The sequence below is a fragment of the Abramis brama genome, assembly GCF_963993115.1.
Source record: "Abramis brama genome assembly, chromosome: 13".
NCBI classification, from domain to species: domain Eukaryota; kingdom Metazoa; phylum Chordata; class Actinopteri; order Cypriniformes; family Leuciscidae; genus Abramis; species Abramis brama.
Window position 1 is genome coordinate 8,276,144 of NC_139975.1, and position 23,607 is coordinate 8,299,750.

Consider the following 23,607-nt stretch of genomic DNA (forward strand, 5'->3'; position numbering starts at 1 on the left):
TGTTCGTTTCCAAACAATTCGAGAAAAACAATCTAGCGATTCCTTTACGCCATGATGTAAAGATTCCTTAACTTATTTTATAGGATTTCCTCCCCTGAACCTTTTGTTTGTTTGTTTGTTTGTTTGTTTGTTTGTTTGTTTGTTTGTTTATTCGTTCATTCATTCATTTATGTATTTTTCTCTTTCATACTAAACTGAGCTGTTCTGTAGAGCTGCTTTACAGCAGAATTTGAATTGGTCTTATACGGTATCTTATATCTGATGAACTTTGCATCAAGGATCCTTATTTTCCTCTTTATTAAGCTGCTTTGAAACAATCTGTATTATATAAAGTGCTATAAAAAATAAAAGTGACGACTTTAGTTGATTCAGTTGGTTGTAGCTATATTTAGATGATAAAGACTAATTTAGAACCTAAATAACGTTAGATCATTTGCATTCCCAATAAAAAATATTATTATTTTAATTTATTATTATTTATTTATTTTTTACATTTTTTTTACATTTTTTAAATAAGTGCAAAATCAATTAGAATGTGTGGGTTGATAAAGCTGGCATATAATCAAGAAATAAACATGAACAACTGAACAAAAGTAATGATTCCATTAAAAGATCCGACTCAAAAGAACGATTCCCTCAAGAATCGGACACCGGTTGTTGGGACTCATTTTCTCCTCACAGACGTGAATACACGTTTAGTTTTCTTGTGTGTTCATTTTTATTAACCTGTCAGTAGTATTTAAGCAATCGGCCCAGGGCTAACGACATAAATAGCACGAAAAGAGGTTGAAAATACTTTATATGAGACATTTTAGCATGACGTTTTGTTTTTAAAAATAACAGGACAGTAACTGTTAATGGTTGATTTTCTCATAAACAATTACTGGACGACAATATCACAATTATAATGGCAAATGTGCTTGTTGATTTGGATGTTGAGAGTCTTGCTCCAGAAGTCCATAAAGAAAACAAACCTGACTTTTCATCAACAAGGAAACTGTACTCTTATGTCAAGAAAAGGGTGAGTGTAGTGATCATTTTAAGTTATACTTATTGATATTATGACGATTGCCGTGTTTAAAGGGATAGTTCACCCAAAAATGTAAATTCTGTCATCATTTACTCACCCTCAAGTTGTTCCAAACCTTAATTAACCATGTTCTTCAAAATGTCTTCATTTGTGTTCAAAAGAATAAAGAAATTCATACAGGTTTGAAACAACTTAAGGGTGAGTAAATGATGACAGAATTTTCATTTTTGGGTGAACTATCCCTTTAATATCGGTCCTTTTTTCCTCCATTGTGTTTAGACGTTTGCAGCATTTGTGGCTTCCAAGAAATTTCCTCCAACCTGTGAAAACACCTCACCAACTCTTTGGCTCTGTTGTGGACAGTCATTCAAAGAGCCATCATCAATCCACAAACATGTTTCCAACAGCCATGCCAGTGAGATTCACCAGCTGACCACTGAGACGCTGGACGTGATGCTTCGGCAGGCTCACAGCGAGGACTCGATGGAAGAGCCCATTAATGATGAATCAACAGATATCTCTTCCTGGATCCCTGATACAAGCCATGTTCAAGAGGATGACCTTATCGAGTAGGTGCATTGCATAATTCTGACATATTCTGCTCTGCTTAAGTGAAGATTGATGGTTTTAATGGAGTTCATTTGTTCTATAGGGGTCCAGGTGAAGTTCTGCTGTATTACTGCTACTGCCATTTAAATGATCCTCAGATGATTTGTCAGTGGCAGAAAGAGCTTTGTTCAAAATTTCACATGACAGGCAAGGTAAATAACCACGAGTCACTAATAAAATCCATACAAGACCTTTATTGCAATATGTGTTTCTCACATATGTGTTCTTCCACAGGTACGAGTAGCTACAGAGGGTATCAATGGTACAGTTGGTGGAACTAAAACCGCCACTAATCTTTACGTCAAGGCAATGCTGTCACATCCATCTTTCAAAATAATGCAAGCACATGATTTCAAGGTAAAGCAATTGCCACTGTCCAGAATAACACTGATAAGGTGCACAAAAGAGACAAACTGAATCTAAACAATGCTCATAACCTGAGATCTGAGATTGTGGGGTTTCCACTATAAGATAATGTGGTTTAGAATAATGTGTCTTGCACAAAAGGTTATAAGTTCAAACCAGCTCAACTGGCAATTCCTTTTAAAATTGTATCACTAGATATATAATGGTGACATATTTGTTTGCTCTTTATTTCATTCAATAGAGGATATAGAGCATAATATACTTAGTTGAACAAACTTTACATTTTATTAGGACCTCTAGTAAAGGGAACTGTTAATTACTTTAACAGTAATTTTTAAGTGGGCTGAGATGAGATCTGAAGTGTCTAAAAAGCATCTAAAATCACCTATGCACATCATTGACTTTTCCGGCAGAAAAGTGAAGGAGGTGCAGAGTGTTTTTCTGATCTGAAGGTTGGTGTTTACAAAGAAATTGTCCCTATGGGTGTAGATCCCGATATCATCTCCTACAGATTGGCTGGTAAGACTTACAACTGGCTTGATATACATAGAACAGTTGTGTATTCAATGTGTCTCTCTTTAAAATATGCATAAATCTGTTATTCTGTTGTATTTATACTGCCATTCATAAGTTTGGAGTCAGTAAGATTTGTTTTTTAAAAGAAATTAATACTTTTATTCAGCGAGAATGCACGAAATTGATCAAAAAGTGACAGTTGAGACATTTATAATGTTACAAAAGATTTCTATTTTAAGGAAATGTTGTTTTGAACTCTGTCTATTCATCAAAAATGATCAAGGTTTCTACAAAAATATTAAAAAGCATTGCTGTTTTCAATATTGATGATAACAAGAAATGTTTCTTGAGAATCAAATCAGCATATTAGAATCTGAAAGATCATGTGACTGAAGACTGGAGTGATGATGCTGAAAATTCATCTTTGCATCACAGGAATAAATGACATTATAACAGTTATTTTAAATTGTAATGCTATTTCACAATATTACTGTTTTTACTGTATTTCTAATCAAATAAATGCAGCCTTGTATTTATGCAAATGTTGTACTTCACAAAGGAATACACTTGGAACCAGAGGAATTTCACAAAGAAGTGAAGGCGTTTGTGGAGAATCAGTCCTCCATTAGTGATACAATACTGCTGGACTGCAGAAACTTCTATGAGAGCAAAATTGTAAGTAGTTTAAAAGTCAATAATGTCAGCACTTTATGTACGTTACAGTTAATAGTTCAGTCTGTTCTCAGGGTCAGTTCGATCAGTGTTTGGCCCCCGGCATCCGGAAATTCAGCTACTTCCCAGACTACGTGGAAAAGAATTTGGATCTCTTTCGGGACAAAAAGGTTCTGATGTACTGTACAGGGGGCATCCGCTGTGAACGGGGCTCGGCCTATCTCAGATCAAAAGTGAGTCCGAATTGGGAGGAAAAAAAGACTAAACATGCACATCCCTGTAATGGCATCCTCAATCATGAATGTTTTTTCTTCAGAACATATGCAAGGAGGTTTACCAGCTAAAGGGAGGCATTCACAAATACCTTGAGCAGTTCCCCGACGGCTTCTACCGCGGTAAACTCTTTGTGTTTGATGAACGTTATGCCATCGCATTCAATAAGGACATCATCTCAGGTGTGTACTTTTTTGTAAAAATGCTGACGTGGCCTCATATTCCTCCGCTTTTCTTTTTAAAAAATAATTTGTAACAAAATTCTCTTGGGGTGTGCCAAGGGGTCATGCACAATATAAGCCCCAAAAATATGCATACTCTGAAAATCCATCAGTGTGTCTGTATTTCTGCAAATGTACTATGATTTTGGAGACTCAGTTCTAATATTTTTCACTATTTAAGATTCAAATCGGGACACAGACATTCATGGCACAGCATCACAGACTTGTCCAAATGGATATATACGCTCTATCCTCTTAACCTCACTTTAAAAAAAACTAGCACTCTCAGTAATAACTAATTTCTCACTCGCTGTTTGATTGAAGAACATCAAAATAATCACAAATCACAAGGTTTTCTTGTTGAAAATCATTGTATATCGAGTGACAAACATAACATTCACTTCTCCTTTCCCCAGAGTGCAGATATTGCAGTTGCCCATGGGATCAGTATCAGCTGTGCTCCACAGACTTCTGCTGTCAGCTGGTGCTGTCGTGTGCCACCTGTAGAGAGAGAGGACTGACGGCCTGCTGTCCTGTATGCCAAGCCAAAGAGCAAAACCACAGCGACATCTCCTCTGATGGGCTTCCTCGTCGAGAGGAGTGCGAATGCACAATGTCACGACCCAGAATCCCCAAAGATACACTATGACAAACTCGATGAGTTGAAAATCATCTCAGATGGCCTGTAACCGTGTGATTTTTAAGAAATCTAATCATGCTTTTTTAATAACTTGCTTTTAAAACTGGACGCAATGCAAATCATCAATTTTTCTGCATTCTTAATTTTATTTGACATACAAAAATCATACATATATAAATGGGACGGGTTAATTTGTCCAACAATAATCAGGTCATTCAACTCAAACTATACACAGACAGTTGATGTATATGTACACAGACAAATAAAACATAAGATTTAATTGCATATTATTTCCTTGAACATGAGATCAGATAAATAAAATAAAAAAAAACACCACAAACAGTCATATGGTAGTCATTCTTTGAGTAAGAGAACAGCATGTAAAGCTTCAAATCACAAGGAGTTTTCCTGTTGGTGAGATGTCTCCGTTTTGGCAATGTACAAGCTTCCGGCATCTGCAAATGGTTAAACGGCAAAATATTTAACCTGTCCTAACTGAAAGAAAACAAGCTGATTAAAAGATTGAATTCCACATCTGGAAATAACAGCATAATGAGAGATTTATAAGCATTTTTGACCAGGAACATGACGAGTATAACTTTATAGTTTAGCATTTTTGCTGAAAAAGAAAATCCTCTCTGGGGCAAAATGACTGGAACTAGAAGTGAGGGTTTATTGATTTACAAAATAAAAGATGTAAGTGCATTTTCAGGAAGATCTGCTAACCTGCTTTGTAAAAGAACCATTGGACTCTACCCCCAGTGGTAGTAGAGGTACCAGATGGTATCGTTGCTCAGTACTGGTCCAAACAACGGATTCAGCTGTGACAGAATAGCAATCAGCCAGCTGAAATTAAACCAAAAGTACAAAGTGAACAATATGGCAGTCATAAGAAAATACTGCCAAGAGAGACTGAATTTAGGAACAAATGTGGCAGCAAAAAAGCAGTTTGCACTGCCCCCTAGTGGCTGCTAGATAAACAAACACTATCATATTTCTTCAAAATAATAAATAATTCACATCAAACATGCACAGTGCAGAGTTTATAAGCTTATTTAATACATCATACATTTGTAAAATACTATTTATAGTTTATTTGTACGTTTATTATATTAAACTGGAGGAAACTGCACATTGGCCTGGATGTGTTGTATTTCTTTTCTAATCAATACTGGCGTTGCCCGAAGGCTGTAATTGACTTTCAACTGAAACAGAACAGAAAAATCTTTATTTTATTACATTAAACAACAGCTACTATTAAGTCTCTCTAGACATGTACGTTATAACAAAGACAATTTTAAAGGCAATGTACTTACAAAAGGTAGCAACAGACTGCAGTTAGTACCAGCATCGTCACAATGACTCTAAAGAGCAAAATACAGATATAAACATTTGTTAAAAAATACTGTGAATAAACTTAAATGTGTAAAATAGGTTTCTTTGAATCAGCCTCGTCACTTGGCACGGTCACATGATCCAGTCATACATATCTTCATGTTAAAAAAAAACTGAATTTGAATTGAATTCGAAATTGAATGTTCATATGTACTAAATACATCATTTGAATTGAATGTATTTCCTATTGCCATGCTAACGTCAAATCACAAACTTTATTTTATTCTGACGCTCACTTGGTTTTCGTAAAGTGAAAATGAATAATGAATGATCAACTGTATTGTTTACGAACATTTGTTTTTAGTTTGCCAGGTTTTTAACATTTCAAATATATCGCTAAATAGATAGAGGTTAATACAGATGATGTAGTACAGAAAACTTTCGTTTAAGGTAATGCTAATGTTGCTCACCCTCGATTCGGTCCTTTAGGAATAAACCAGGGAATAACTCCACCAATAAGACCCCAAAACACAGTCATAACTGACAATGATATCGCAAACGATGAAGTCGCCATTATATTTATTTGTAGGTCGAGTTTATGGACTTATTTTCTATAAAATAAACTTCGTAGACTCCACAGCGCTCGCGCACTCCACTGCTGTGTGGACGTCGATGGTCATGTGACTCGTCGGGCCCTGAAGAGAACAGGCGTATGACTGATGTCTCACCTCTTCCTCTGCACTCGATCACACTAAATATATACATCCTCCTTTTGATACTACATATGTTTTGGTGATACACAATGTGGATTTTGTAGGGTATGTGCACCATATCTAATTAACTCTAGTCACACCACACGAAACCTTTAACCGGTATGAATTATTTAAAATGTCATCCGCTGACTTGTTGCATTGTTAAAACCAATTAGTGCAGCTCTGTGAAACAGGCTTATTATACTTTACCCAAACTTTAAAAACATTTCGTTAACTTTACTTGAAATAAAATATATAACTTTCAGCTAGTTGCCAATGCAACATCACTCATTTTCATATAGTTTTACTTACACTAAAATAATTAAAACTGAACTTAATAAAAACAAAATAGCTCAAATGTTAGTGGACAAATTAAAACAAAATTGATTTCTATCCAAATAGTTACTATAAAGACTTCCAAGACAATTCAATGCCTGGAAATTAACATTTTAAAATTCCCATATATTTCCAGGTTTTAAACAGCAATGGGAACCCCATTTACTACATATTATACAGCTTCTGCTCACCATGACAAAGAGACAGTGACAAAACCCATCAGTTAAACAAGTGGTCAAACAGGAAGTAGAAGTAGTTCCCTGTCTCTTCCCTATCTGTGAAGCAGTTTAAAAATGTCCCTACTTTTGTCTCATTTTTGTTAAGAAACCAGCTATTGCTCAAACTGTGATTTTCTGTTATGTTATTTTAAAAGAAAACACTGGGTTGAGCTTAAATCCAAATTCTTTCACTTCAAGTTCAATTTATACCGAAGCCAACACTCTTTTATATAAAAGACAAAAGCACAGATATGCAGGTTTTACAGTCTTTTATTGTTAGCAAAAAAATCATTTCACTCCTGCATTTTCTCGATGGTTTCCTCCTTGTATTTGCCCTTGTCCTTTATGTCCTGTCGGGACTTGGCCTTGCGCTCAAGAATCTTCTTGCGATCCTTGTCAAGCTTTAGCCTGGTGATCACCACCTGAAGAACAAAAAGATTGATTCATTTTGTGAACATTTCCATCAACATAAAACAGCACGAAATATCCAAAAGTTTATGCAATTGATCAAATTAATGCATACGTCAGTTTTGACCAAAAAAAAACAGCATTTAATTGTTCTCCTTGAGGACAAGTGTTGCATTTCCATTTTGATAATGCAGTTAATACAGGAGACAATTTGCTATCTGAGAGAAAGGATTTATATCTATGGATTAAGGTAATTCAGTGCTGATAAATGGGCTTTTATTAAAACTTGACTATGCTGTAGAATAGCTTTTTTTTTTCTTTCCCCAAATTTGGTGATACTTAGACAACAGAAAAAGTGACGTGGCATATTTTTCTAAAAAGATAGGAAAAAATGCAACAACCATAATGCACTGGACATGATATGACTATCTATGAGTGAGCAGGGATGCAAAAATGCAGAAGTATGATCTGTAGTTTTCACAAAAGCCCTGGAGCTGTCAAAAGAACTTTTGATAATAATCAAATGTGGAATTAAACAGAAAGAGTACACAATGTTTATTACATATATTACTTGCATTGTAACAATACAAAGCTGGTTGAAAATCAGCAGTTACCCTTTAGGTAACTAGTTCTACTACTACAAGTAAGTGAAATGTGATCCTGTAAGCTTATGCATTGGCAGATTGGTGACAACTCAAGTGGAACAATCAGATGTTTCATTTCTCAAACAAGTAACCCCTGATGACATGCATAATTTGGACATTGAAATATCTAAACAGAGCACTGGTTAAAACATCAGTCAGTAGCTCTATGAAATAGTCTGTAGGCACGTTTCCATTACAGATTCGCGCAAAACTTTTGCGATTTTTTCTAAATGTTGACAAAAAATGATTGCGAAATGACAGTGTTTCCATTAATCGATGTTATGCGACTAAAACGTCATTTTTTTCCTCTCACGATAAGTCATTCCTAAAATCATGGCGATGGATGTTGGTAGGTTTACGTATATACCAGCCACTGCACTGGCCATTATTAATCGAAGGAGACGCATGCATGTTATCCAAGCATTAATGGTAAGGAAAGACCCTTATACTTGGAGTGGCTGGTGTTTCTCCCTCATATCTGCTTCAAGGTCTTGATTGTGGCATTTCTTTGAGGTTTAGAATCCAGTATTCCTGTAATTTTTATAAATTTAAAGGGGGGGTACAATGGTGTTTCATGTATTCAGAGTTGTTTACAGTGTTAAAGAGATGGATTCTCATGCTAAACATGGCCAAAGTTTAAAAAAAATATTTTGGACGAATAACGGAGAATTTCTGTGCCGAAAATCTTACTTCCGGGTTGGTACAAGTTTCGGCTGTTTTTTTTCGATCGTGGATCTAATGACGTAGACGAGAGTGGAACTCCTTATATGAGCATTTCTCTCAGAAAAGCGCGCCCGCGCACACGTCGACCAGAGGAGAGCGAGACCGCGCACATCAACGCGCTTCAACAGGAAATCATTGGCAGCGCTGCATAGGTTTTATAAACAAGGCCCAGTTCGACGCCGGATTTGCAGATCGTCTAATGCTTAAGGATGGAGCAGTCCCAACGATAAAGGCTCACGGTCGTGCGTTGGAACCGCAGGCAGTGAGTAAAACTGCTTCAAATGTCTGTGTGTTGTTACCTATCGGCGCTCCGCCCACACGGCACGCCTCCAGCCGCTCAATTTTTTTCGGGAAAGACTCTATACAGCCTATCTTTCTTTTATAAATATAATAAAACTAAAGACTTTTTGGAGATATGAAGGATCCAATACTACTCTATAGGTACTCAAGATTAACATGAGATTGACTGAAACTGAGTGTTTCACCCCCCCTTTAATAAAGAACTCTGTCTCGTACTCTGTCCAAACATACCTTGTAATCTACGTCAAGTGACAAGGTATGTTTGGACAATACGAGAGAGTTCTTTCTTTCTTTCTTTATTTATTTATATATATATATATATATATATATATGAGATTCAATATATTTTAGATTCAATATTTTTATAGATTAGTGGCATTGGCTGATAACCAGATTGCCCAATTGCATAAAGGTGGTCAAATTTACATTTGCTTGATGAAATTCAGTCATTTCAATTGAAATCTGAAAAAAAGCCCACATATACTGCTGGTCACGTCAATTCGCCACGTTGTCCGATAGAAAGCTGTTTGGTTTGAAAGTGACTTGTGTATGAGCAGCGGTTCATGCATCACAACACTGACAATGGACCATTTTGGCAAAATTTTGCCTTACTATTGTTTGACACTCGCTTGCCTAATGCCTGCTACAGACTGTGCGATTTCACCAATCCTATAAGATCATTACAAATCACACTGTACGGCATGAATAAATTCAGGCAATAAATAATAAACTTGAGTACGACATGCATGTAGACTGTACGAATATGAAACCCTTTGAATCGTAGGCTACGACGCAAGTTAGTATAGAAGAATAAGATCTCACCAGCATGCTCTAGTGGTCAACAAATAGAGCAAGATGAATCGCACTTTAGCAATTGTAGTTTTTATGTGTGCTGAAAAAAAAGAAAAGGTGACTATGGACACGGTCTTGGCTATGGAAGAGAGGCCAACTTGGCATGCCAATTTTGGAGCTTGAGGTGAGTTAAGTTAACGCCATGTCGCACTGATCAATACGACATTTAATGTTGTATTTTTATTGGCTAGTCAGTAGACGTAAGTCGTAGCAGCAAACACACTAAGATCATCATGCTAACTTTATGACAAAAAAATGAAACCTTATTGTGAAGCGTTACCAAATTTCATTTATAATATATCTGCCATCCTGCCCTTTGGATATAGGACAACCACTAGTTATTTTTTCCAATGACACTCGTGTCTTGCATGTAAACAATTATCTGGATATAATACACACCTTGCTGGGGTGGATGCCAACATGGACTGTGGTGCCGTTGGCCTTCTCACGCTGCACACGCTCGATGTATATGACGTACTTCTTTCTGTAGACCTGGACAACTTTGCCAATCTGCTGGCCTTTGTAGTGTCCCCGGACAACCTGGTGATGAGGGGAAATAAAGCAAGGGACGTTACGGTAACATACTTAGAAACTAAAATGACATTTCAATACATGAGACTGCATTTATATATCAGGCAGAAAAACCAAATAACGTCCTCACCTGGACCTCATCATCCTTGCGGATGGGCATGGATCTTACGTTGTACTTCTGGCGAAGCTCTTTGGACAGAGGGGAGGACATGATCTTCCTGCGGATGTGAGAAGGGGCATTGAAGTGCCTCTTGCGGTTCTTGCGCCGGGAGGATGTCACAAATTTATTGAGCTTCATGATGGCTGGTAATGGAAGAGGACAATTAAAATTCAACTTCAATTATAAATAGAGTATACTAAATGAATAAATGTAAACTTATACATTTTATGTGACAAATAAGCCACACTCAAGACAGATTCTAAGATCAACAGCATTCACTTAAGAATGAAACTGGCTGCCTAACATTACTGTCACTAATTTGGGTTCGTTTAATTCAGCTTAGCACATCTCTCTATGAACAAATCAGAAATTCTAACACAAAACACTCCACTCGAAGCTTGTGATTTCATGTATTGACTACACACGGTGTATTTCAACAGCTCGTGCTATTGCTATACTGTTATTTCAACTTGACATAACGCTAAGCATGCACACATCCCTAAATTTCATATTTATATTGTGCTTCGAGAGTGTTTAAACGCGACACGATTAAAACAGCCTATAACACGCATAAACGGAAAGCATAGCCGTGTGTTTTGGGCAAAGTTAAGGTAACGTTATTCACACGGGAGTACAGTGCTCCTACAGTAGCAACTGGCTTAACTTTAGAGGCTAAATCATCCATAATGTTGTACTGTGAGTGTAAAATATCACGGATAACTTGAACATACTGATATTGTGTAGCGATAATGTGTGTTTTAAACTTTGAGGACATAAAATCCACGAGGATGGCAAAGGATGTTTGAGAAATGCTTTAGCAATCTTGGCTTACCCTGCCGACTTGTCTCTATGGCCGCCGGAAAAGAGACTCTAGAACTACTTCCGCCAGAATTAGTTGCAGCGCAAACCTCGCGAGATCATCATGGATAGAATGGGATTTCAAAGTAACTACCTATTTTTTTATGGCAGGGTGACAACAACACAGATAAATGAATAGCCATAAACTAGGCTAGGCCTACATTAGAAAAAAAAAACACCAGATATAAAAGTATAAAATATGATGACAGCGCCTTACAGATAAAAGTGGACGCGTTCGCGTTTATCTCTTAGGTGTTAACTCGATTTTTACTGAATAAATCTGAATTACAAAATTAATTAAAAATAAATATATAAAATTAAAACTCTTAAAATTGATACAGTTTAAATTAACAGTCAGTTACTAGTCATTTTAATTAAATATTTTCAAAGATAATTTGCCAAACAAAAGTGCAAATTCTTTGAGCTCAGCTCATCATGTCCATATAAAAGTATGATTGCCCTCCTAAAAAGTACAGTTTAAGCTGGGAGCTGTGTTTTGGAACATGGTAGCTGGTTTATTTAGTTCATATTAGCTGGCCCAAGGTTGTCATAAGCTGCATGACCAACCACAGTGTCCCAAAACCATCTTCATTACATGTTGCTGATTCAAGATGCTCTACTAGCTAGAAACCAGCTACCATATTCCACAAACACAACTTAAACTGGACTTTCCAGCAGTTAATTACCAATCTAAGATGCAATGAACTGCCAGGCACCAAGTTATTGCTCTTAAACATAAACATTTGCCCCTTTTTAATTTTTATTAGTGTCTTAGCAAAGTAACACATTTTTACAGACTCGTTCCAAATCCATCCTGATATCTTAAAATCTTTGAATTCCCATATTCACAGAACCAAGTCAAGATAAAAATCTGCAAACAGCAGAAATATCAATATTTGCATGTTATATCATTATATTTATTATGGATAAACAGCCATTGTTCAAATGTAAAACATCACAATTTCTTGTAAAGTGTCACAGGTGCTTTAACTTAAACAAAAAAAATCCATGCCAGGGACTTCTTTTGTCAAAAGGTTAAACAGAAGAAGAAAAGAAAGGCAAATCTGAGTCACTTCATTTTCTTAGAATAATATAATCGTCAGTGAATTTGAAAACAGTTTTTATTCAACACAATATTAAGCACTTGTTTTGATTTTTATCCAACAAACCTTTAAAAATAGCAAAACATAGTTTGCCACAAGTGTTCTCTTTGAAACTCCAGGTCTAACACTGCCCTGACATGTCATAAGAGCAGGTGTTCTTTTACACCACTCAATAGAACCCATTGTGAAAATGAATATAGCATTGAATGAGCCAGATCGGGGGAAAACATGGATTGACCAAATCTGTGTCTGCAGACAGTTTCTTTAGGCACTGGTTTGGTTCCCAGAATGAGTCTAAGGCTCATAAAGCTCTGTCTGGTCGTTTGTTTTCTCTGGGCTTTAGGATTTAAGAATAAAAAGGGTCTTTGAGTGCACTCGATTGAATAGACACACGTGAAAACAACAAAGGTACAAAGTGTTCTGTAAAATTGGCCAAAATTCTATTGAAATTTCATGCACCTGTAAATTTGTAATAATACACTCTTTTAATTGATTAACTAATGATAGGATCTATCTATCTATCTATCTATCTATCTATCTATCTATCTATCTATCTATCTATCTATCTATCTGTATATCTATCTGTATATCTATCTATCTATTATCTATCATTCTATCTATCATTCTGTCTATCTATCTATCTATCTATCTATCTATCTATCTATCTATCTATCTATCTATCTATCTATTATCTATCATTCTATCTATCATTCTGTCTATCTATCTATCTATCTATCTATCTATTATCTATCATTCTATCTATCTATCTATCTATCTATCTATCTATCCATCCATCTATCATTCTGTCTATCTATCTATCTATCTATCTATCTATCTATCTATCTATCTATCATTCATCTATCATTCATCATCTATCTGTATATCTATCTATCTATCTATCTATCTATCTATCTATCTATCTATCTATCTATCTATCATTCTATCATTCTATCATTCTATCTATCTATCTATCTATCATTCATCTATCTATCTATCTATCTATCTATCTATCTATCTATCTATCTGATGTTTTGGAGAGGGTAGCATATAATAGTATCTTTGCGTGGCCCCACCTTGAACTGTTGGCTTCAGGTGTGTCCCTGTAGGCTACTGTGTCAGTGTGAGGCGTGATACTTCAGTATGAGTAATTCCTTGCTCATTTCATTCAATACATGCTCACGGCAAGGATACAAATGTGACAACTTATTGCGCTCTTTTAGAAAACAATGTGGAAAAACATATGGAATAAGGTGAGTCTCAAAAAAGTTATTTCTTTACTTAAAAATATTTCTTTACTTAATAAAGCATTATGATAATTAAATTAAACCCTCAGCACTCCATATTGCAGGTGTTCATGGTCCTGATGGTGTGGAATCTGTTTGTGCCCATTGACACAAAGGACACCAGTAGAGAAGGAAAGTCTCGGAGACGAAAACTGGAATCACATCCTCGCCGGAAAGGGTCATCTGTCAGAATTTCCCCAGATCCAATGATGACAGGTCCAGAATCAGGCGTGATGCCTGGTGCTGTTGAAACGGACTTTGATAAGAGTATCGAGGACATGGTGTCCCAGGTCAGAAACAATCCCAACTTAACCATAAGCAAATGTGTGGTGGATCGCAAACTGTGGATGTCCAATAGTCGCAGCCTCTCTCCCTGGTCCTACAGGTATGGTGAAATCGAGGTCATTGTTATTATTATTATTATTATTTATCATTATTATTTATTATGTTCTGATTGAAGATTGAGAGACCTCAAAGCCCTGTTTAAAAAAAAAAAAAAAAAAACCCCACTTGTAACATTAAAGTATCATGTAAATATGTTTTTGAGTTATTCAAAAATACAGTAAATGCAATTATTAGCAGTCATTACTACAGTCTTCTGTGTTTCAGGACTCTTTGATGAATAGAAAGCTCAAAAGAACAGCATTTATTTGAAATACAACTGTAACATAACTGTAACTTGTAACATTATAAACGCCTTAAATGTCAGTTTCAATCAATTTAATGCTGAATAAAATTAGTTATTTTCTTTCAAATGCTGACCGCAGCTTTTGCCATCATAAATTATTATTATTTTTTTTTAAATATATTAAAATAGAAAACAGTCATTTTAAATTGTAATATTTCTCAATATTAGCCTACTGTTTTTACTGTATTTTGATCAAATTAATGCAGCCTTTGGTGGGTCTAAGAAACTTCTATCAAAAACATTTAATTCGTCCTCTCCTCGCATCCTGTTACAAATCCTTCCTTGTACTTGTTACAAAGTAAAAATTATACTTTTTTTTCTTTTTTTTTTTTTCTTTTTTTTGTCCAGAAAGCTTATATCATTTCATTTCTATAATATTTTTGTCTACTTTTTAATGCATTTTTTTATTTTTTTATTTTTATGTACCTTTAAATTCATAGGTTTTTATCAATAAATATTATAATTTAAGCAGATTCTTCTGCAATACATGCAGTAACCAGTTCAAATCAGCTCAAAATATCTCAATATTGGGACAATTCGGGTGTCTCTGCCGTCTTTTGAGAAAATAATAGTATAAATAGGCTATTTCATAACTCTAGCCACTAGATGGCCTTATAGCTCTATATGAAGCAAATGAGCTGTTCCACTGAATCCTAAAGTCAGGCGAGTTTATCTCTTCAATATGCATTCAGATACACAGACGTTGCAAAATCATTTTTGATCAAAATCAAAATCAGCCTATTCGTGGTTCAAGTGCGACAAAAGGTGAACCACTCCGGTGCACACTCAATTCAAATCGGTTCAAAATGACCCCATACTTTTGAAGATAGGCTATAATATAAGATATGAAGATATAGTATAAGTCTAACTTTTAGGCCTACATTAAAAATATTTTAGAAAACTTTTTCCAGAAAATATTGACCAGACGTACTTTATTTAATGTCTTTGGCTAGAATCAATCACGATGAGACCCGTAAACCCGTGGACATCCCAGAGGCCGTGTGTTCGTGTGTGGGATGCATCAATCCTTTCACCATGCAGGAGGATCGCAGCATGACCAGCGCTCTCATCTACACCAAGATCCCCGTGCGCAGACTCCTCTGCCACCGGCCAACGAGGAAGCCGACGAAGAAGAAGACATGCGTTCCCCGTTACAGAACGGTGGTGGAGAGCATCGCCGTGGGGTGCACGTGCATCGTGGGCTAGCTGAGTGCATTGGACCAACACATTTCAACCTGTTTTTTAGCCTACTGCAAATGAATCCGGATCCAATTGTGCATATATGATTTTCTATGTAACAAATAGTGAAGAATACATTTAGTGAGCTCAATAAAACGCTGTGCAAAAACAGTAGCTTTTCTATTTTGAAAAGGTGATTTTAATTTAAGATTTTGAACATTTAATGTCATTACTTGCATTGTGACATCTCAAGTTAAGTTAAATATTACAATTGTATAGCTATTTGGGCATAAAGATGCTTTTAATAGGCTATATAAAAAAAGTTGACAGTTTGGAGAGTAATTTAGCTGATTGCAAATGCTGTGGAACTGTAGTGTGTCTTTCTGAAATAAAGAGAATTTAATGCTGATATTTCTACAAATAGACCATTTTCAATAATAGGCCTATGTGGTTTACATACTAGGCTACAAATTCATGGTATCATTGTTGTTTGTGTACGATCGCCCCCTACTGTCCAAAATAAGAGACACTTGTATGATGTTATAATGATGCTTTTGTTTTGTTTTGCTTTTCTTTTGTTTTAATAGGGGGAAATTATGATAACCAGAGAAAACAAATAAATATATATGCAGAAAACTATTATTTTAAACCTTTATTTGAAAATAATAACCGTCTGTATGACTTGTCAGTAAACGGCTACTGTTATGATTGGCTAACGAAACAGTAGGCTAACAACGCCTAGTTCCTGCACCAGTGTTTTGAAAACATTATCCATATAAAGCCATGATTTACAGACAAAGCATTATGAAATCATTTACTTACAGTTTGTGATGCAGCTGCTGTCAGATGACGAGGCCTATGGTGCGATGTTGGCAAACTATTCATCGATGTCATATGCAAATATGTTTTGCCCGTGTGATGCCACAGATCCCGCAATATCAAAACATGCCGTTTCTTGAGCTTGATTAAATGTTGTTGTTGTTTTCCCTTATGAAAAAGAAGTATACTTCAATTTCATTTTATGAAGTAGCCTATACTTAAGTAATGTTCAAGTATATTTTTAAGTATACTTTATGTAGTAAGTATACTAATATCAATGTGTACTTGTAGTAAACTAGTAAGTGTACTATTTCAATACTGCTTGGGACTAAATTGGCCCACTTTTAGTAGCTATATAAAAGTATACGTTACTATAAGTGTAACAGTAGTACATTTTAAGTACACAACTAGGTTTCTCATTTGTATGCATTTGTACTACAAGTGAACTTAAGTATAATAGTAGTTTACTATTTTTAATACAAGTATTAGCCTACATTTTTTAGTTTATGAAAGTACACACTGAAGTGTACTCTCAGTAAACTAGTTTAGTAGTTTATACTGCAAGTACTTACACATAACATAACATTATACTTATGATTTACTATTATTTTTGCACTTGCAGTATACTACTATATTTAAATGTAGATATTATTTTTTATACTTGAAAAATACCTTTAACTGTACTTTAATTTTAAAAACATTTTATTCGCTTCATGCATCCTTTTTTATCAACACTTGAATGTCGGTAAGTTTCATAAAGAAAGGCAACATTTTAAACAAAAAAGTTGATAAAATCACATTTTTGTCAAAGACTTGATCAGATTCAACGAAGATCAAAACACAGATAGAGTAGATCGAGTCCAACACCCCCAAAGCTTCACAGTCGTTTTCTCTTCATTGATACGCAGAATTAGAAACATATCTGTTTTATATCAATATTCTAATTAATATTTTAAAACAATGTAAGTTACATAAGACTGTATATGAAACACTATGTAAAAAATATATATTTAATAGGCTACTCGATCAAAAGAGTTAACACAACTACAAGCCAAGTATACTTTGAATACTTAATTATACTTTTAAGTACATCTAGATCAAAAGATTGAGTACAAGTACAGGCCAAATATTCTTGGACTTTTCTCTCAGTATAAGTCAAGTACACTTAAGTGTAATTTTAAGTATATTTCTGAGCAGTATTTAAAATGTGACTGAAAGTATACTTTCTTATTTTTTGTTTAAAAGAAGTATACCAATAGAAGTAGGCTATTCTTCTTTTTCGCATGGTCAACTATATATGTCAAAACATCAAGACAAATTTGATTTCTCATGTCATGACCCCTTTACAGTTTTTCTCCATTGGTTTGGACCATTTCTTGAAACAGAAATTACATTCTCAAAACTCTAAGATCATTTGGCAAAACAGTCTTACAGTTCAGCACAACACTATAGCTCACTTGCAAAAGCTCATATCTCTCCTAAAACTGTTCACTCATGCTTCAAAACTAAATTCCTTTCCCATATAAAGAGTCAGTGCCACGAAAATGTCAAAAAGATCCTTCTCAATTGCTTTGGCTCATTTCTTGAAACAGACCGGACGTTCTCAACACTCTTGGCGCTTTTGCCAAAATAACATGGATGGTTCGGCACAACACCATGGTTCACCTGCAAAAGTTCATACCTCTCCCAAAACAGTTCACTCATGTGTCAAAACTAAATTTCCTTCTCATTTAAACAGTCAGTGCCCCCAAAATGCTTCGTCCCTTTGGCATTGTTTAAGCACTTCAAGTCAAAATGTTTAGATGTTTTGTCACTATGGCAGAGGACCATTGAAATATCCCTCATGTCCACCTTTCAGTCTTAGCCCAGTCCTTCACTGACAGTGGTTACTGTACTGTTTTTTTATCTAGCTAACAGAATACAATTGTGTATAAAACTGAAAAAAAGAAATAGGATTTTAGGGTAAGAGTAGCCTCCAAGGTTTGACATCACACATTGCACTCATACTGCCAAGGAAATTGTAACCATTATCATTCACACACATAAAGTAACTTCCATACATCAGAGTAAAAAGAAAATGTATACAGCATAATATACTGTAATATAAACAAACAAAAAACAAATGAAAATTATATGCAGCCTACAGTGCTGTAAATAAAGCTGGAGTTTCACAACTAACAGTTCCTTACTGGTCGCTGTCCTCACCTTCCCTCTCCTGGCCACCGTCCTCACCCTCCTGGCCATCCACACTGCTGTCTGTCTGGCCACAGATTCTCGTCCACATCACAGCGTATATTCTCCCTTGCGATGCAACGAGGGAAGAAACGGCGTGCATGTCGCAACCATCCCCTACACTGATCTCCTGTAATATCCTCACACGCAGCGTCCATTGCATGGAGCAGGGACCTCTGATCTTGAGCCCGATGCTCATACACTCTCCACCTCCAAGCGGAGAAATACTCCTCAATAGGATTGAGGAAAGGAGAGTAAGGTGGTAGAAACACCATGACCATCCTTGGCTGACTAGTGAACCAGGCCCTGATGACGGTGGAAATTCACATTGTCCCATACAATGACATATTGTGGTAGGTGAGGCCCTACGAGGCCTCTCTCATTTTCAGGGATCAAATCAAAATGAAGGCGGTCCAAGAAGATGAGGAGCTTCTGTGTATTGTATGGGCCAAGACTGGGGATGTGAGTGGCCACACCATTGTCAGATATGGCAGCACACATAGTTATATTGCCCCCTCGCTGGCCTGGGACATCCACCGTGGCCCGGTGGCCAATAATATTATATATTCTCTCTTGGACTTGGATTATATACACTCTTGGAGGTGGAGAGTGTTTGAGCATAATATTCATGGTATTATGTTCTTGACTAATTTTGACAATTGAACAGACTATTGTGCATGTGAAGACTTATACAATGAAATGACGCTGACATGTTTTGGAGCGAACAACCATTAGACTGAGAATCAACAATCAGTTTAGATCAACAAGATCTATTCACTTGGAATTTGTGCTAAACGTAGGCTACCTGTACTTAATCATTTGCAAAGTGTACTGAGACATTGAGACATGTACTTAAACATTTGCAATTTGATGAAATGAGAAATTCAATTCTGTTGTGAACAATTGCCAAGTGGTTTGGAGGTTTGTCCATGTTGTTTTTAGAATGTCATTTCTGTTTCAAGAAATGAGCCAAACCAATGGAGAAAAACTGTAATAAAAATGGCATTATGAAGATGGGGGAAGATGCCCCCCTTATGCGCATTTACTTTTAAACTGTAACATATTTAGATATTGCACGTGCAGGACGATGATGCATCAGTTAATTTTTTATTGTAGGAAATAAATTTCCTAATTCCTAAAAATTCCTAATTTAGTTGTTATAGCACAAAATGTAAAATCATTCAAAGGAGGCAATAAATGACTCCCACCCTAAGGGCAAGGTAGTTCTATTTCTGATAATTAGCTACATTTCTTTTGCCATTTTTTAAACATTTATTCAATTATTTCATGATTAAGATGATTGAAGTTCTTTCCAATATAATGAGGAAAGTACAAAAATGCAGGCTAATTTAAATGTGTCTTAAAAACGATGCAAAGTGATACTTTAGGCTACTAATTGGAATGTTCTTACAAACAACATCACGCACTCTTTTATTTAGGACTGAAGCCTAGCATTCCGGTTTCTGGTCTCATGTGCGCCATCAGCAGGACGCGAATCAAACACCTCCATCATATCAGTGATCAACGAGAACAGTTGGGAAACATACAGGAGGAGGACGCATCATGCCCGGTATGTGTTTGGCTGATAAGATGACGGATGATCTTCAGATGAAAAACATTACTTTAAGTCTGACTAATAGCCTACTGTTGTTTGATTTGATTACTTGCGCGAAGGACGAGGTCCAGGTGAACGAACCTGGTGTTTGGTCCAAGTGAAGGGTCCGTCGGAGGTGACCGCAGCAGAAGGTATGACAAACATCTGGATGGATGGATGGATGGATGGATGGATGGATAGATAGATAGATAGATAGATAGATAGATAGATAGATAGATAGATAGATAGATAGATAGATAGCCAGGTTGTGTTTTGTGAGGGGGAAATTAAGTTCTATTATAATATTAACTCCTTCTAAAATAAAAGACTTTTATATTGTCACTATTAAAGGTAAATTATTTAAATAATAAATATTCTTATTAAAAAAATTTTTTTCTTCTATCCACTAGTATACAGTTAGATACATAAAATTAAGAGAAACATTTAGAATTAAAATTTTTCACAAAACTTTATGTAGATTTTGTTTGTATACAGTTCCATACTGTTATGAATGTGGGCTTTATAACACAATTTTATGCAGATGCCACAATTATGGCCTCCTGGACTTTTGAAAACCTGCTCAAAGAGACTGAATCTCTATTCAATGCCTAGGCTACTGGTATTTAATTTTTGACAAATTGTTCAGAGATAACTTTAAGAGAATTTTAAGACTTTTCCCTCTCTAAACAACCTGTTGAGTTCATTTGAACATTTGTAATATATTTATCAAGAAGAGTGTGAGGTGCACAACAGTATGCTAGTGAAGAAGAAATAGTCTACTCGACAAGATATCACCACTGATGAGTATGAAATATTGATCTGAGCCAGAATATAAAGCAAATAAATCAAACAGCTACACTTATAATTTGAAGAATACCTATGATAGGACTAAGACTAATAAACAGTTAACCGAGTGGCAAGCAGAATAATTCACCGAAACGTTGCATATCAGAATCTCAGTGAACTGCATATTGCAGCTGGGAAGTCCTTTGTATAGCTCTGTACTATACCAACACATATCTGTAGGCGACCTCTGTTTCAGCTTTTCAGATTCAGTATACCCAGGACTGTCAATCTATATTTAGAAGCTCTTGTGGCTCATAGTCATAAATATTCATTGAGGTATATTAGTGCTGTCTTTAAAAAAGATGTCAGCGTGAGTTCCCAACAGTGAGTCAGGCAGCCTGTGTCATAGAGAGTAGGAGGAGAGAGAGAGAGAGAGAGAGAGAGAGAGAGAGAGAGAGAGAGAGAGAGAGAGAGAGAGAGAGAGAGAGAGAGAGAGAGAGAGAGAGAGAGAGAGAGAGAGAGAGAGAGAGAGAGAGAGAGATAACTCTTTGATATTTTGATATGCTGATACCCGGGGGACCGGCACAGATGGCACCTGTTCTCAGAGGCTCTGGCCACTCTCGCTGACTACTCAGTGTGTGATTTCCGTCATAAAATATCATACATGAGTCTTCACATTTGCATTGGGGGGGTCCGGGTGGCATTTGTCTAAATAAATAAATAAACAAACAATTAGCTACATGTTAGTTCATCATCAGAATTATGACATATGTTTCTGTTTAAGGTGGTAATTTGAGATGGTTGGTGTTTCACAAGAGACGGTGTGTTATTGAGCAGGTTTATGTTACTCAGAAGAATAAGTGTAACACCTCTGTGCATCTATTAAACAGAACAGAAACAAATAGGATGCAATTTACTCTGCATAAACAATGGCAATTTGTCATTTAAAATGCAGTGTGATGTTGATTGTAATTCTGGTCTACTGCATTGTAGGCATTGGCCAGGCCTGGTTCAAGGAGTATCAATTATCTAATTATTTACAGTGAATATGCACTGTATACATATTTTATTTTACAACTTACCTGCTTTTGCAGTAAAATATTGTTAAAACCTTTGAAGTTGCACACTGTAAATATAGGGCCCAATGTAGGCCTACAGTGCAAAGGAATTTTCCGTAGCCTTTTGAAAACTTGAAACGCGATGCATTGTGTTGTGTTTTAGGGTTAAACTTACCGGATTTTCCTTTTTTCAGATTTTTTTACAGTATCACTGTAAGTATAATGTAGAAATAACATTTTAATTTACAGACTGAAAAACAGTAAATTCCCAGATTATTTTATTTAAACTCCTCTCTTGTTAGGCTGTTTTACGTCACATTTTTTATGTTTTTCGGCATTATGATAGACGTTTTGTGTTTATATACGTTATCTTTATGTTTTTTTTAGCCAAAAACTATAAACATTTGAGTGTTAAACAGAACATGAATTTAAATTGACCGACATGTCAATAAGGATGTCATGGCGGTATACATGGCGGCCAACCATGAGATGGCGCTGTTGGACAGTTTTAAATTGGAACAGCAAAAAGTTTACGGTCACTCTCTCAAGCATGAGGGTGATTTCATGTCATGTTTTGAGCGCATCTAAATAAAGCCTGATGATCAGTCGGGCTGTGCGCGGTATATTCCTGCTCGTAGGGTAATGTAGCGTAACTGCCCCTCCCAACCGAAGCTCAGGAAAACATCTCAACCCTCCGTCCTTCTGGGAGGGAAACATGATGAACTGTGAGGATGCACACAGCACGTCTTCCTGACACACGCGTGAGAAGTGTTTAGGATGCTGCCGTGACTCCACACGCATCCAGGGAGCATCAGCATATATAGCCATTCATCCCTCCTCCGGTCCGGTTCTGCTGTCATCGCAGCGCGGATGGTGGGAAAGGACCCTCCCAAAGGAAAACGGACGAAAGAAAGATGAAATGTTTCTCCCGGTATCTGCCTTACATCTTCCGACCCCCGAGCACCCTGCTCTCCTCGAGCTGTCACACGGAAGGTAAGACTGGAGCTGGAGAGTGGTTTTGCTGGGTCACCGCGTGCTGAAGGGATGCTGCGTAATGTCAACTTTCTGTTTGGAAGTGCAAGGGGTGTTCATGATAAGCAATGCTTATCTTACAACTGACTGTGGGAGTATGTTGTCAAGGATGAGTGGAACATGTTGATTTTTATGTTAGTTGTATTAATGCATTAATATATTTATTAATAAAATTAGGCAACACTCCAATTCTCACTATTAGTAGCATGACTATTTCTAGGATTTTGGCTGTTTATTAGTAGGCCTACTTAAAAAGCACATATTAATGCCTTATTCTGAGCATATTCTACATCCCTTAGTCCTACCCAATACCTAAATGTAACTACCTTTCTAACTATTAACAAGCTGTAATTAGGTGTTTATTGAAGCAAAAATAATAGTTAATAGTG

The 23,607-nt window shown here is 36.2% G+C and overlaps 5 protein-coding genes across 7 annotated transcripts in view; 3 read left to right on the plus strand and 2 right to left on the minus strand.

Annotated features, from left to right (window-relative positions):
* Positions 1-629: 629 nt before the first annotated feature.
* tstd2 (thiosulfate sulfurtransferase like domain containing 2) lies at positions 630-4,460 on the plus strand. The gene is made up of 9 exons (XM_084132861.1): positions 630-1,021; positions 1,310-1,599; positions 1,683-1,791; positions 1,874-1,996; positions 2,419-2,524; positions 3,081-3,196; positions 3,268-3,426; positions 3,510-3,648; positions 4,104-4,460. Exons 1-9 carry the CDS (start codon positions 908-910, stop codon positions 4,334-4,336), a joined length of 1,389 nt encoding a protein of 462 aa, XP_083988987.1. The 5' UTR covers positions 630-907; the 3' UTR covers positions 4,337-4,460.
* Positions 4,450-6,355, minus strand: atp6v0e1 (ATPase H+ transporting V0 subunit e1). 2 transcript variants are annotated; one of them, XM_084132862.1, is made up of 4 exons: positions 6,133-6,354; positions 5,644-5,691; positions 5,054-5,173; positions 4,450-4,782 (listed from the first exon to the last, which is right to left on the minus strand). In XM_084132862.1, exons 1-3 carry the CDS (start codon positions 6,234-6,236, stop codon positions 5,080-5,082), a joined length of 246 nt encoding a protein of 81 aa, XP_083988988.1. In that variant the 5' UTR covers positions 6,237-6,354; the 3' UTR covers positions 4,450-4,782; positions 5,054-5,079. The 2 variants fall into 2 exon arrangements, with proteins under 2 accessions (XP_083988988.1, XP_083988989.1); XM_084132863.1 differs by having other exon boundaries at positions 4,686-4,822; positions 6,133-6,355.
* Positions 6,356-7,222: 867 nt separating this feature from the next.
* Positions 7,223-11,499, minus strand: rpl26 (ribosomal protein L26). Its single transcript, XM_084133462.1, has 4 exons — positions 11,419-11,499; positions 10,557-10,729; positions 10,295-10,435; positions 7,223-7,390 (listed from the first exon to the last, which is right to left on the minus strand). The coding sequence occupies exons 2-4, from the start codon at positions 10,722-10,724 to the stop codon at positions 7,262-7,264; spliced, it is 438 nt and encodes a 145-aa protein (XP_083989588.1). The 5' UTR covers positions 10,725-10,729; positions 11,419-11,499; the 3' UTR covers positions 7,223-7,261.
* Positions 11,500-13,661: 2,162 nt separating this feature from the next.
* LOC311094792 (interleukin-17B-like) lies at positions 13,662-16,329 on the plus strand. The gene is made up of 3 exons (XM_084132970.1): positions 13,662-13,797; positions 13,896-14,215; positions 15,472-16,329. Exons 1-3 carry the CDS (start codon positions 13,774-13,776, stop codon positions 15,722-15,724), a joined length of 597 nt encoding a protein of 198 aa, XP_083989096.1. The 5' UTR covers positions 13,662-13,773; the 3' UTR covers positions 15,725-16,329.
* Positions 16,330-20,290: 3,961 nt separating this feature from the next.
* The window catches only part of ppp2r2ba (protein phosphatase 2, regulatory subunit B, beta a), a 57,020-nt gene continuing 53,703 nt past the window's right edge, over positions 20,291-23,607 (plus strand). The window contains exons 1-2 of one of the 2 annotated variants that reach the window (XM_084132442.1): positions 20,291-20,318; positions 20,423-20,494. In XM_084132442.1, coding sequence (XP_083988568.1) covers positions 20,312-20,318; positions 20,423-20,494 — 79 coding nt within the window. In that variant the 5' untranslated portion in view covers positions 20,291-20,311. Of the gene's footprint in view, positions 20,319-20,422; positions 20,495-22,865; positions 23,180-23,607 lie in introns of those variants that run through there. The other variant, XM_084132441.1, reaches the window with a different exon arrangement.

Coding starts and splice junctions, on each gene's coding strand:
- tstd2 (XM_084132861.1), top strand. CDS start 908: ATGGCAAATGTGCTTGTTGATTTGGATGTTGAGAGTCTTGCTCCAGAA. Junction 3,197..3,267: donor ACTTCTATGAGAGCAAAATT/GTAAGTAGTTTA, acceptor GTCTGTTCTCAG/GGTCAGTTCGATCAGTGTTT. Junction 3,649..4,103: donor CAATAAGGACATCATCTCAG/GTGTGTACTTTT, acceptor TCCTTTCCCCAG/AGTGCAGATATTGCAGTTGC.
- rpl26 (XM_084133462.1), bottom strand. CDS start 10,724: ATGAAGCTCAATAAATTTGTGACATCCTCCCGGCGCAAGAACCGCAAG. Junction 10,436..10,556: donor GCAAGGATGATGAGGTCCAG/GTGAGGACGTTA, acceptor CCTCATCACCAG/GTTGTCCGGGGACACTACAA. Junction 7,391..10,294: donor TTGGCATCCACCCCAGCAAG/GTGTGTATTATA, acceptor TTTGTTCTTCAG/GTGGTGATCACCAGGCTAAA.
- atp6v0e1 (XM_084132862.1), bottom strand. CDS start 6,236: ATGGCGACTTCATCGTTTGCGATATCATTGTCAGTTATGACTGTGTTT. Junction 5,692..6,132: donor CCTAAAGGACCGAATCGAGG/GTGAGCAACATT, acceptor TTTGCTCTTTAG/AGTCATTGTGACGATGCTGG. Junction 5,174..5,643: donor GCAGTCTGTTGCTACCTTTT/GTAAGTACATTG, acceptor GTTTAATTTCAG/CTGGCTGATTGCTATTCTGT.
- LOC311094792 (XM_084132970.1), top strand. CDS start 13,774: ATGTGGAAAAACATATGGAATAAG. Junction 13,798..13,895: donor GGAAAAACATATGGAATAAG/GTGAGTCTCAAA, acceptor TCCATATTGCAG/GTGTTCATGGTCCTGATGGT. Junction 14,216..15,471: donor CTCTCTCCCTGGTCCTACAG/GTATGGTGAAAT, acceptor GTCTTTGGCTAG/AATCAATCACGATGAGACCC.